The sequence below is a fragment of the Myotis yumanensis genome, unplaced genomic scaffold (genome assembly GCF_028538775.1).
Source record: "Myotis yumanensis isolate MYYU_CA2020_CCGP unplaced genomic scaffold, mMyoYum1.0.hap1 SCAF_11, whole genome shotgun sequence".
Classification (NCBI taxonomy): domain Eukaryota; kingdom Metazoa; phylum Chordata; class Mammalia; order Chiroptera; family Vespertilionidae; genus Myotis; species Myotis yumanensis.
Genome location: NW_027223762.1, coordinates 19,345,704 through 19,359,802, shown reverse-complemented (window position 1 = coordinate 19,359,802; position 14,099 = coordinate 19,345,704). Strand labels below are relative to the sequence as shown.

General features: G+C 36.4%; 1 protein-coding gene and 1 non-coding gene across 8 annotated transcripts in view; both read left to right on the top strand.

Moving 5' to 3' along the window:
* MAP4K3 (mitogen-activated protein kinase kinase kinase kinase 3) overlaps nucleotides 1-12,801 on the top strand; it is a 118,781-nt gene extending 105,980 nt beyond the window's left edge. For 5 of the 7 annotated variants that reach the window (XM_070429070.1, XM_070429071.1, XM_070429068.1 and 2 more), the window contains 6 exons: nucleotides 3,688-3,859; nucleotides 4,860-4,928; nucleotides 5,011-5,103; nucleotides 6,110-6,180; nucleotides 8,563-8,618; nucleotides 9,236-12,801. In XM_070429070.1, the coding sequence (XP_070285171.1) occupies nucleotides 3,688-3,859; nucleotides 4,860-4,928; nucleotides 5,011-5,103; nucleotides 6,110-6,180; nucleotides 8,563-8,618; nucleotides 9,236-9,323 (549 nt within the window). In that variant the 3' untranslated portion in view covers nucleotides 9,324-12,801. The remainder of the gene's footprint in view (nucleotides 1-3,687; nucleotides 3,860-4,859; nucleotides 4,929-5,010; nucleotides 5,104-6,109; nucleotides 6,181-8,562; nucleotides 8,619-9,235) is intronic. The other 2 variants (XM_070429073.1, XM_070429072.1) reach the window with 1 other exon arrangement.
* Nucleotides 4,072-4,206, top strand: LOC139020215 (small nucleolar RNA SNORA75). Its single transcript, XR_011473228.1, has one exon. It is a non-coding gene; the product is annotated as a small nucleolar RNA SNORA75 (small nucleolar RNA).
* Nucleotides 12,802-14,099: the final 1,298 nt, after the last annotated feature.

The window sequence follows — 14,099 nt, the reverse complement described above, 5'->3', positions numbered from 1 at the left end:
GGCCATACTTCCTTGTGTCATCTACCTGGCCTGGAGAAAACATGGATGGGCACTTTTTAAGCTTCCCATGTCTTCAGAGCCCTTTATTTCTTACTATTTTAAGGTAGTAGATTTACAGTACATTTCTTTTTTTTTTTTTTTCTTTTTTTTTTTTTAAATCTTTATTGTTCAGATTATTACATTTGTTCCTCTTTTTTCCCCCCATAACTCCCCTCCTTCCAGCTCCCACCCCACCCTCCACCCTCACTCCCCACCCACTGTGTTCATCCATAGGTGCATGATTTTTGTCCAGTCACTTCCCGCATCTCCCACACCCCTTTTCCCCCCAAGAGTAGTCAGTCCATTCCCTTTCTATGTCCCTGATTCTATTATAATCACCAGTTCAATCTGTACATCAGGTTATTTATTCACTTGATTCTTAGATTCATTTGTTGATAGATGCATATTTGTTGTTCATAATTTGTATCTTTACCTTTTTCTTCTTCTTCCTCTTCTTAAAGGATACCTTTCAGCATTTCATATAATACTGGTTTGGCGGTGGTGAACTCCTTTAGCTTTTCCTTGTCTGTGAAGCTCTTTATCTGACCTTCAATTCTGAATGATAGCTTTGCTGGATAAAGTAATCTTGGTTGTAGGTTCTTGGTATTCGGCACTTTGAATATTTCTTGCCATTCCCTTCTGGCCTGCAAAGTTTCTGTTGAGAAATCAGCTGACAGTCGTATGGGTATTCCCTTGTAGGTAATTGAGCCTCTTTCTCTTGCTGCTTTTAAGATTTTCTCTTTGTCTTTTGCTCTTGGCATTTTAATGATGATGTGTCTTGGTGTGGTCCTCTTTGGATTCCTTTTGTTTGGGGTTCTCTGCGCTTCTTGAACCTGTAAGTCCATTTCTTTCTCCAGGTGGGGGAAGTTTTCTGCCATTATTTCTTGAAATAGGTTTTCAATATCTTGCTGTCTCTCATCTTCTGGCACTCCAATAATTCTGATATTAGTCCGCTTAAAGCTGTCCCAGAGGCTCCTTACACTATCTTCACACTTTCGGATTCTTTTTTCATTTTGCTTTTCCAATTGGGTGTTTTTTGTCGAATCTTTGGTTTGATTCTTGAGCTCCTCTGGTCTGCTATTGGGTATAATATTCTTTATTTCAGTCCGTGTATGCTTACTTTCTAATTTCTTTATCGTAGCATCAAGGGTCTCATTAGTTTTCGTGAGGCTCTGCACAAATTTATGGCAAGCCCTCAAAATTGCGATTCTTAGCTCCATATCCTCCATTTCTGTCATGTTTTTTTGTCTCCGCATCTTTTATGCTTTCTTGGTGCACCCCCTTGTGGTCTCTGTGCGCAGTCTTGTTCTAGCCAAGCCTTAATTGTTGTAGTTAACACTAGAGGGATTTGACCACCAGGCCGACTGGCTGTAGGAATCAGCTGAGCAGAAAACGTCTGTCTTCTGGGGAGGCGCTAATCCAGCCTTTGCCTGAGGCAATTGGCAAATGGCTGTGCGCAGGGCCTGGGCGGGGCGGGCTCAACAGGGCGGGGGGAGGGAGCCGCTATGGCCGCTCTCAGTCCGTCCCCAGGGGCTCTGCCTCTCTGTCCCCACAACCGCTGCAAACCTCGGAGGGGCCGTAGCCAGACAGTCCCGCTTCTCCCGTTTGAGTCTGGGTCCCTAGAGACTCGCCCGGATCTGTAGCCCAGAGTCTGAGACTCACTCCTGATTGAAAACGACAACCACGCCCTCAGCCGCCAGCCCGCTTTGCGTGCGCACCACCTCACCACCGCACCACCGTACCTTTAAATTTTCCACACTGCGCCTCCTCTGAGCGTCGGAATGCTGTTGTTTTTGCTTCTAGTTGAAGAGTCTCTCCTCAGCCAGCCTTCCTGTGGTTCTGGTTGATGTCCGTTCCGACTTTTAGTTGTATTTTTGAAGTGGTTGTTTATGGCGGCAATCTCCGGTGTTTACCTATGCCGCCATCTTCGATTCTCCCTACAGTACATTTCTACTTGCAAGTCTCCCTCAAGATTTCTCGCTTAAATTCCCTGAGCTACAGGCCCTTACCTGCCCCCTTTAATCTCAGCCCAACTCTCCTTTCTCTGTCTCTCTGCTCAAAACTATCTGTATGTTGTTTCTGTATTTGACATTATTTTGATAAGTATTTATGATGTTTCTATACTACAGCGCGTATCAGATGTGTTCAAAAAGATTCTTATGCTTTCTATATCCTTCCTTCCTCTTAATGACATTTCTGACAAAGCTTTTGCTTCACTAAACAAAATTGTTATCATAAATAAAACTTATAAATTAAAGACATTCTCAAAAAAAAACATTTTTGTTCTTATTACAAAGCAGGCACAGTGCTGTTTAACTAGAGAGACAAAGATGAGTAAGATATAGTCACTACCCTAAAAAACTATCACCAGCAGCTACTGGATTTAAAACGATTGCACAGGAATCCTCTTCTGTCAGTGACTCATACTCATTGCTTCGTTAGGATTGGAAGCTAAGCAGAAGTGTTCAAAATCTGTCGGTTTTCTTATTTGCTGACAAAATTAAGCAAAAGCATTATTTTCTCAATGCTTTACTGCTCTTACCACATTTCAAAGAGAATTATTTAAAGTGTTTTACCTTATTAAAAATATGACAGATTGTATGCAAAGCATACTCCCAGGTAATGGGAGAACTAGAGAGAGGGGTCTTGGAGGGTGTTGATGAAGGCTCTCCAGCAGTCACGGGGAAGGAAGGGATGTGGGAGCAACAGGTGCACATAGAGCTTTAAATCCCAGCCACAAATCTCCTGTGCATGTGTGGACTCGTGTTCTCTAGAACATAAAACTAGGAGTGTTATTGCAGAGTCCTCAGGAATGCTCAACATCAACAGATAATATAATTAATCAGTGTGGTCAATTCCAATTTATACTCCAATTTATGAGCATTCGTTTGCTTCTCTGAGTAATGCTTGTTGTTGTTGTTCTTTTTGAGTTTAGCCATTCTGGTAGGTATGTATAGTACCTCATGGTTTTATTCCCTGATGATTATTAATGAAATTAGTGTTTTCCAGACTTCAAAAATATGATCTCATTTAATCTCTGTATAGAACTATAGAAATAATTTTAAATGTTATGTAAAATTAAAATGGCTGCATTATAACTAAGTTAATTTATTAAATATAACCACTTTGAGATATGGAGCTCAGCTTCTCTTGTGTGTTTTTTTCTGACCACGCTTATAGAGGAGGGTCTCTTGCTAATTTGCATTTCTGTTTTCTGAGCCATTTTGCTCAGTTAGACTAGAAGGCAGAGGCTTGTTACTGAAGCAGCATTGAGTTGGGAGACAGGACTCTGCCACAAAGGGCTTGGGGGGGACCATGGGCCAGTCACCCAGTTTCTGGGTCTCAGTTTTCAACTCTGAAAAGAGAGGGGTTGGAATGTAATTAGTAAGTTCCCCTCCAGGCCTAATATCCTAAAATTAAGTAATTTTTAACTTTAAAAAATTTGCAATGCTAAATTTAAAATCCTCATAAAGATACTTCATAATTTGAATTTGTCTGCATACCCCAAGTTTCTGTGACAAGAAGCAATATTTATAATAGAGATCTGTTTTGTATATTTCATAAAACTAAAAATTCTTAGTGGGGTTCTCGTGAAATTATTTGGCTTTCGTTTTCCTTTGTTTAACATATTTTTATTTCTTTCTCTAGCACATAGATTTTCCTATACCATGTCCACTTAGAATGTTTGAAATGCTGGTAGTTCCCGAACAGGAGTACCCATTAGTTTGTGTTGGTGTCAGTAAAGGGAGAGACTTCAACCAAGTGGTTCGATTTGAAACAGTCAATCCAAATTCTACCTCTTCGTGGTTTACAGAATCAGGTTTGTGATTTTTATTGATTTAGTAAGGCCAAGACATATACTAGATTTATAAGTAATAAATTTAGTATTTTTCATTAGGCAAAATAAAGGTATTATATATCTCTCATTAGTGCATAAAAATCCAATCTTGAGTAACTTATTAAACTGGAAAAAGGAAGATGACTTGACTTAAGACAGTCATTTGTTTGACTTTTAAAACAACCAGTGGTTCCGTCTTCTCATCGAGCTCCTTTCTGTCGCTCTGTGACAGTTTATGGATTCGCACGAGAAGAAGAGACAATTCACAGAGCTAGCATGATTTTGCCTCCTGTCTTCCAAAGTGTATTCTGCTGTTTTGTGAGACATTCCTAAAAAAATAAATAATAAGATATAACCAGTGGTTCCCAGACTTGAATATACTCGGCAGTTTCAGTTTTGATGTTCATACAAAGCTCGGGATATTCTTCATTTTACTTGATGGAAATCAAGTCGTTGAACATTTTCAGTTTGTAAGAAGTTTGATAAATCATTATAACAAAAATAATGCCTCTTTGCATTTTGGTAGTACTTCATACTTTTCAAAATACTTGTTTTTTTTAAACTCATTTGTGCTCAAAGTAATTTGTTCCCCTCACTGATTCATTCATTCAATAAATATTTATTGCATGTGCTACGCACCGCCATATGGTAATGATATACAAAGCATAGTCCCTGGCCTCCTGAGCTTAAAATAAAATATTAGTTATAACAATAATGCAGAAGATTAGACTCCTATTTCACATATGAATAAAAATAATTATATCACCAATAGTATGACTATAGTTAATACTCCACTGAGCACTCACATAGTTTAGCTCTTGCATAGTCTGAACACAAGCAACCTAGTTCAGCCACTATGTTCAGCTGAAAATATATATCCATTTCAACTTCAGTGATGTTCAGAATTCTTTTATTTTTAATGTCCTGTGTTTTAATAATTCCTTTTTCTGTAAGTTGATTATTGAGTTTGTTTGTTTTACAGATACTCCACAGACAAGTGTCACTCACGTAACCCAACTGGAGAGAGACACCATTCTTGTGTGCTTGGACTGTAAGTTTTTATTTATGTACATCTTACTTTAATAACGTTTCCTCTTACCTTAGTTTCTCAGTGACTTTTTCTCTCTCTCTAGGTTGCATAAAAATAGTAAACCTCCAAGGAAGATTAAAATCTAGCAGAAAATTGTCATCAGAACTCACCTTTGATTTCCAGATTGAATCAATAGGCAAGTCACAGTTTTATATTTTTGTTTAATTGCATTATGAGTTGCTTAAAATAATTTATTTGATAATTACCCAATATTATAAAAATATATTACTAAGGACTCATTTTTTAAAATATAGGATATAATAGTAAATATCAGTCTTCACTTTTATACATTCTCTAAAATAGCTAATAACTATGATACAACCCAAATAATACTATCTTCTTTATAGATTTTTTACTTTCAAGAGAAATAATTATTTTTCATAAAATTATGAATTTGTATTTCTTCTAATTTTCCTATAAGTACTTTAAAATTTAGTTAATATACTCTATTGTATTTTTGGCTTATATCTGCCGATCAGAAAGTTTTAAGTAGTATATAGAATTTCCTTCCTTCATTTTGACAAGAATTTTTTCCAAGAAGGGGTTTCTTACATAGTTAGTATTCTAAAATGATTACATTCAGGAAAAATAAGATGAAATGATCATATATGAGATAGCGCTAGGGAAAATGGGTGGGGTAGTTCACTGTTTATACACACTTTCTCTGGTGTCCTTTAGCAGTAAGATAAAGATATTTGCATGTATATCTGTTGGTAGAAGTTTGTCTTCTTCCTGGTTCTATTTTTACTCTTTCCTCCAACTAGAACATCTCTCTCCCCAAGCAAATGCTGATGATAAGAAATCAGTTTTAAGGGACATCTGCTCAAAATGTTAAAATGTAATCCATATTTAAAAACACATAGCCAGGGTAAAAACAAAACAAAAACAATAAACCTTTTTTTTTCCATCAAGAAATTTCTTTAACAAATATTTTTGGTAAATTTTCTTTTTTCTTGTCAAAAATATGACTAAATTCTAGATAGTATTTTTTTATTTCAAAGGTAAAAATGCCATATAAATATGGAGTGACTGACATTAATTATTAATTGAAATATTGCTATGCAAGACAGAGAGGGATGAAATGATGCTTATCAGTTGAACTTTGTACTATTAACAGTAACTGAGCTGTTCTTGCCTGCTAGTTTGCCTACAAGACAGTGTGCTAGCTTTCTGGAAACATGGAATGCAAGGTAGAAGTTTTAGATCTAATGAGGTAAGTCATCTTAAAAACTGCATCCATTCAATAGTCATGAGGCATTATCAAATTCTACATCAAACAGTTTTATTTAACTTTAGAAAATGTCTCTGGTACAGGGAATACTTGATTTGCTAACTTTATTAATATTTACTGTATTCAGTCTAGTGATAAAAGTAATAGCACCTACTTCACAGCCACTTCTCTCTCCCCATTTACTCAGACAATTTTAGTGCCTATTTCATGTGCTTCCAGATAATCAATCACCCTTATATTCAGAACAAGAACTTCCTAATACTGCTAAACGTGAGCCAACTGTGATTTTCTCTCAACTTTCCCAGACCATCACCTGGGACGAGAGTGCTGATGAGGCACTCTGTCATGAGGCACTTTCTACTTTGTTTTCAGAAATAATGACCAGTGCAGTCGATAATGGCAGCGGGTTCTCCATTTCCCTTGAAGCCACCTTGCCTCCTATTTCTGTTACCCTTATTCACTTGACATTTATAAGATTCTTTGCTTCTTTTCCCTTTTCTATTATTAACCTTTAGCTGTATAGTCTGAGTCCTTCCTACCTTAATTTAACTACAGGAATAATTGAACTCCAAGTCATGTGACATATTCACTTCAGTTCAACATTTACACCAGAGAATGCTGGGGTTATAAACATGAACAAGATGTGTTACTTGCCTGGAATATTCTAGGCAAGTAAAATCATCAGAAATTCTTCCAGCACCCCCACGCTAGTCTTGGTAGGATAGCTCTTACTTGAACATTAGAGGGAGAGTAGAACTTTAGGTGCTTCAAGCAAGAAAATAGTCCATTTATGTCCTAAACTGTCATTCAGCTCAGAGCGTGTCTTCTAACAAAGTAAACAGTCTAGCCCAGTGATAGTGGGCTTGGGTCAGAGTCAGAACACCTGAGTTCAGGTCTCAGCTCTGCGCTTTACTAACTGACCTTGGTATATCACTTTGCTTTTTTATATTATTTCATTTGTGAATTGAGGATAACAAAATAGTTTCATAGGTGTGTTAAGATTAAATGAAATGTATACACCTGAATGCCAAGGGTAAATGAAAGAAATTTTAATTAAAAAAGCTTAAATGAAAGGAAGCATGTAATATGCTTGACATAATGCCTGGCCTGTGGTAAATATTCAAGAAAGGTTGCTGTTAATGTGTATCTAGTAGCAATTCCCACAAGAGGGCCACTTCTCTGGAAGATGTTTAAAAGTCACCTGAGGGAACAGAACAGGGAAGTAAGAACAGTCAACAGCTAATAAACAGTAGGCAGTGAAAGAGAGACATACATCATAGGCAGGATACAAGAGGGTTGTTTTAAAAAAGAAAGAAGAGTTTGTTCCAAAAAATCACCTGACAGGCTTTTTCAGATTACACAAGCATCCCTTACTGAATACAGTCCCTCGTAGATAAACCCCAAAATTCCTTGAAGATCAGGCATGATGAGCCACTTTTCCTGAGTGAGCATGTATATCCTGTATCCTTCAAGTGGGCTGGATACAAACAAGATAAGAATACCTGGTGTTTCCACAATAACTAATTGTAGCAGTACTGAGGAAATAAATTTCGTTTCAAAATCAAATTGTTTCTCCGCCTACCAAATTTTGGAGAGAAGTTACGGACATTATAATTTGAAATGTTTTGCATTCAATAAACAGTACGTAAATAGTGGGTTGGTTTTTTTTCTCCTATAGATTTATTCTTACCTCCCCAACTGGGGAGAACTTCTTGGAGAATATGTGCCGTGGGGAAATACCATTTCAGGAGACTGGAGAAGAAAGGAGAAAGAGGGTTATCTGTTGAGCACTCCTCAGCTAGGCATTATACCCACTAACACTTATAAGACCACCGCAAGATATTGCTATCATGTAGATATTTCCTATCCCGTTTTGCAGAAGGCAAAGCTGTTTGCAGCAAATTACTTACCTTGTGCAGTGTCACAGCTAGTAAGTGGAAGAACTGGGATTCAAACTCAAGTCATAAGTTTGTCCCTTCGGACCACACTGCAGCCTTTCAAGTAGAAGGACCACATCCAAGCGGCTTACTGATGCAGTAGCCTCGCTATCAACATAACTGACAAAAGGTTTCTGATAAATACAACAGACTAGGTGCTTTGCTTTCAAAATTTCCCCTTGAGTTCCATAATTTAACCAGTAAATGGTTTTCCTACTCTCATTTTATGATTAATTCAAAATTAGCCACAATTTTTCCTAAACTGACAAATCGATGCACCAGTATGTCGACTTAACAAACTCACAGTCATGCAGGGATCTATTTCAGTCACAGGAATGTTTCTTTTCCAGAGTGCTATGAGTTAAATGCCTGTATAGAATTTTATGTCTTTAATTTCAGAAATTAAATTTATATTTTAATTGAACAGGTAACACAAGAAATTTCAGATAGCACAAGAATTTTCAGACTGCTTGGATCTGACAGGTATGAAAGGGGTTGTATTATATACATAGTACTAAGCATAGTGTTTTATAAATCCAGCATGAAACTGGTTTCTTTTTCCAGAGAATTGAAATTTCTCCAGTAATATATTCAACATTATATTTTCACCCAGTTAGAATTCACAAGTCACAGTTTTAAAGCCTTTGAGAATGTGCCTGATCTTCCAAGAAATAGGAATATATAGATCTGTCAGTAGTAGTTTTGTTTTAAACATACTATCTAAACTATAAGTTATAGCACAAGAAAGAGGAAATACTGTATGCTAACAAGCAGAAATTTTATGTTAGTGCCAAATAGGATTTGGGATTTTATTCTGACTTTTGAACTATAAATTGTTTTTAGAAATTTCAATAAATTAAGTTTCCCCAATTATTCCTAATAGAGGTGGTGGGGAGCGGGGGTGCATAGCAAATTACTTCCCAGAGCTAAACTGGCTCTTTAATCATAGTGATTTACAAGTGATTTCTGTCCAAAAACCAAATAAGCAGCATTTATAGAGGCATATAATGAAGAAGCAATGGAAAATTTTTCTGTTAGCATTAGTTTCAAGAATAACTTCTTGTTATCTGTTTTTTGTTTGTTTGTTTATTAACTTTTAGGGTCGTGGTTTTGGAAAGTAGGCCAACTGATAACCCCACAGCAAATAGCAATTTATACATCCTGGCGGGTCATGAAAACAGTTACTGAGAAACGTGCTTTGACAGTTAACTATGAAAAAAGAACATTACCGCTGCAACACAAATGGATGCTTGAAGCTGTACAAAGGCTGCAGTAACCTGGCCCAGTTACTTGTAATTTATTGTGGCATGAGACAAGATGGGGAAACTTTTTGTTTTAAGTGGTATGGATATATTTAGCATATTGAACCACACAAGTGCTTAATTCATTGTTATGTAATCTTTGTACATATAGGCAGTATTTTTCTGTAAAACTTCATATTGCTAAAGACATACACTAAGAATTTATGTAGATAATGTACTTTTATGAGATGTACAAGTAAGTGTCTTATCTGTACAAATGTAAATGTTGATGAAAATGCAATTGGAGTTAATATTTTAAGAATTCTTTAGTATACTCTTGGTGTGACTATATTACAAAATGGGATGCTGGCAATGAAACAGTACATTTAACACTATTGTATTTTTATTATATGTAATTTAGTAATATGAATATAAATCTTGTAACTTTTAAAGTTATAATGGAGGCTGTAATCATTTTATAATCTTGTTTTTAATTTTAATGCAAGTACACTGGTGTTTATATTTGCACAAAGTATTGATATGTGATGCAGTCAGTCACAAAAGTAAGCTGTGACATTGTCAATATGCATTTGGCGCCACAACATCTTTTTTAAATGTATTTGGATTGTTTTCTATGTGAAACAAACCAATTAACCACCTATTGTAGTAACTGGTCTTTTTATATTTAAGCAGAATCTGTAAGATTGCTTGTCTGTGCTTAAAAACAATACCTTTGAAAAATTTTTGAGTCACAGAATAGCGGTACCATGATATAACACTGCAGTTGTCTGAACTACAGTATGCACAAAGAATAAATTAGCATTAATAAAGAGTCCACACTAAACATTTCATATAATCACATTGAAGAGCTGTAACATTCCATAGAGTGAAGTGGTTCAAATTTCTAGTGGAATTTTTACTTTTGTTGGCCTTATTTTATGATCATTTTCCTATTTTTTTTTATTTAGAGCAGCGGTTCTCAACCTGTGGGTCACGAACAATGAAAATACATCCTGCACATCAGATATTTACATTACGATTCATAACAGTAGCAAAATTACAGTTATGAAGTAGCAACGAAAGTAATTTATGGTTGGGGGTCACCACAACATGAAGAACTGTATTAAAGGGTCGCGGCATTAGGAAGGTTGAGAACCACTGATTTAGAGTTTAACACATGGCCAAAATAATTTAGTTACTACCTCATATAAACAGTATAATGGTTACTACACATCACAGGAACTTAGTTTTGGTTCAAGTCATTTTTTATTGCTTTTTTCCAATGGAATATGTATATACCAAGTTTTAGCAGAATGCACACTCTTGGCTCTTTTTTGGTATATGGTCTTTATATTTTAATGTAAGTATATACACTAAGAACAAACTAAGTTGTGATTTATGATCTTCATTTATTTTAATTGACAATGCTTTTAAATATGTGTCTGATTGTACATAGTGTAAAATAAACATGTTTTTTTAACATGCTGTTGTATAGTAGCTTGTTCTCTGGCTTCATCTACATATAGTAAGACTAAAATATATTGAGAACAAGTGTTTTTAAATTATATATATTCTGCATTAAATCCTTAAGGATTAATTCTGGTACCTCCAATCATCTCTTTTTTTTTTCTAATCTGTCATCTCAATTTCGTAAGGGAGTAATATTCCCACATTTGAGAAAAGGAAGTCTTTTGTAGAATCTTCAGCTTCCTGATTGGGAAAATTAAACAACCATAGTCTTTTGGTTAAAGCAGGTGTTGTCAGACAACATACCTCAGCCCGTTCACACTCACCATCTCACTTTGTAAATGAAGCTTTATTAGAACACACTAGGTATTCATTTACTGTTGTCCATGGCTGCGCTGGCACCACAGCGGCAGAGTTGAGTAGTTGCAAAAAAAAAACTATATAACCCCCAGAACCTAAAATACTTACCACCTGACCCTTTATGGGAAAAGTTTGCTGACTCCTGGGTTAGGGAAAAGAAAGGAGACTTGGGGAATACAGTTCTGAGGGAAGGAAGAGGGAGTTAGGTGGGAAGAACTGGCCTGGGGGTCACGAAGCACCATTTCTACTCTTGCTAAGGCCACTGCCTGTTGTGTGACCTTGGGAATTTACTTGACCCTAGAACAGTCTCCTTGACTAGAAATGTAACTTCTAAATCCTACAGATGTTAGCGATCAGAGCAGGTTTATCACTTTTCCCAAGCAAATACATTGTGGCCAATCTTAGCATTAATGACTGAATAATAACTTTTAAAAGCACATCTTTACTAGTGTAACATCTATTTGCTGAAAAACAGACTCATGGAAAATACTTTTGAGAAATCAAGATCTGCTCTTGGCATTTATTGATAGTGTTGTTGATCTTTTTTCTGGGCCACTGTTTTTCCAAGTTTTATATCCTACAAGTTATAGAAAGAGTCACATCTCAAAAAAAAATGTAACCATCACCTTTAACTGTCAATCACTTATAAATATTTCCATAGAATATGGTATACAACTGGTTGTATGTTACCCAGGGGCTTTTTAAAAATAACAGACCTCTGGAATCATTCTTTGGAGGTGAGGCCCAGTAACCTATATTTTTATAAAGTTGTACAAGTCATTCTAATGTATAACCCTGCTTGAGGACCCGGGTCAACATTGAATTTAAATCAGTATTTCTGAGTGTGGTCCAAGGATCACATGCCTCAGAAAAAATCATCTTTAATGACACTTAAAAATGCAAGTTTGGGGTCTCCACCCAGTAACTTGAGGATTTTTATTCACTCAAAAGGGAGAGAGTCACTCACTTAAATGTTTGAAACAATCTATTTTTATCTTCATTGAAGTTTACGTTATTTATTTTGTTAGCTGCTTTCTTAAATCTTGGAGTTGAGAAGAATGAGATCAGTTGTTTCTGGGTCTGTTGGCGTCATTCAGCTTGCAAGTATGTCACTGATTTCAGTAGAGACCAAGAAAGGACACATAGGTAACCAGTTTTTACTATTACTGGAAGAAAGGTTAAAGTGTGTGCTATCCAAAATAATAGGTACACACTACGAGTATTACTTAAGGGGCTATAGTAACAATATGTACCCAATACATGTATCTGTGTGCCAGGTGCTATACGACGTTTTACATAGATTGTCCCACCGAAGCCCAGAACAGCCCAGTGAGGTAGGTATTATTAATGCCAATTTACAGATGAAGAAACTGAGGCACGGAAGATTTAAACAACTTGCCTAAGGATATCGATGACAAGTGATAGAACTAACACTTAACTTATGCTAAACTATGTGTTACACAGAATACATGCAGTATATCCACTCCTCTGTAAAATACACTTGCATGTTTTACTTTGAAATTAGATTTATTTTCTCCATTTGGGAATTGAACTTCAAATTCTGATTTCACTGGCTCTTTGCAATAAAAGAAATTAACTTACTGTCTTAATTTTCTGCTTTACTAAAAAGCATTTTCTTTGTTCAAAGCATTTGTTATGAAAAGGATTTGCATAAAATCAATTTACAGTTAAAGCTTATTAAATAAATCTAGTTAAAACTCATTACAAAGACTTTTTTTTTTTTTTTTTACTTTTGTGAGATAATTATTTAACCAACATCTATTCATAATCATTTACAGTGTATTCAGGCATTACTGTCACAGAAAAGATGGAAAAGGCATCATTCCCAGTATTCAAGGAGCACACTTCGGTGACTAAAGATAAATTTAAAAAGAGGTACAAAAGGTTGTGCCTAATTCTGCTTTGGGAAAAGAAAAGCCTTTATGTAGAAAGTTAAATACAAACTGGGTTTTTAATAAATGAAATGAGTTTACCAAGTGCAGGGAAAAACCAAGGTAGGTGCTGTAGGCTAGACTAAAACACATGCAAAAATGCTGTGTGTTAAATGCAGCTGAGCTTGGGGTGCATGGAGCAGAATCATGCCATGAAAGTAGAGAACAAGGATGGGCCGGACTGTGAAGAGCTACCTCTGGAGGAAAGTAGCTCTAGTAATCAACGGTTTTGGAAGCTGCAGAGATGAAATGCAACATTAAAGTGATAACAGGCTGTTGGATTTGTAAACAGGCAACCACTTGTATCCTTACTGAAAAATTTCTATAACATTATAAGAATAAAAATGGGTAGATGTGAGTTTATGTAGATTTGAGTATAGTGGAAATATATTTGGTTTCTGGTTTTGTTTTCTAAAGATGGGAGGAAATTAGAGCATATTTCTAAGCAAACTGAAGAAAATGGAAAATTGGAGATAGAGGAGAAAAAGGAGGTAAGAATGGAAATTGGGACATCCTGAATCAGCATGGTGGACAGCATCTTACTGATGTTAAAGTATGTATGTGCTCATTAATAACAGTACTTTTAAGTTCATCTTGGGAACAAGAAGGTAAGCTTTGCCCCCCAAATGTATTTTTTCCAATTTACCTCCGTATACCATTCCTTACACTGTTTGCTTGACTTGCTTCCCCACTGGGTGGCAAACATGTCTCTTATTCTAAACTAGAGGCCTGGTGCACGAAATTTGTGCATGTGGCGGTGGGGGTGGAGGGGTTCCTCAGCCCAGCCTGTGCCCTCTCCAGTCTGGGACCCCTCGCTCCTTACCACCCGCCTGCTCACTACTCCTTACCGCTCCACTGCCGCTGTGCTTGCCAACTATGAGCCCCGGCTTCTGGTTAAGCGGTGCTCCCCCTGTGTAAATGCACTGACCACCAGGGGGCAGCTT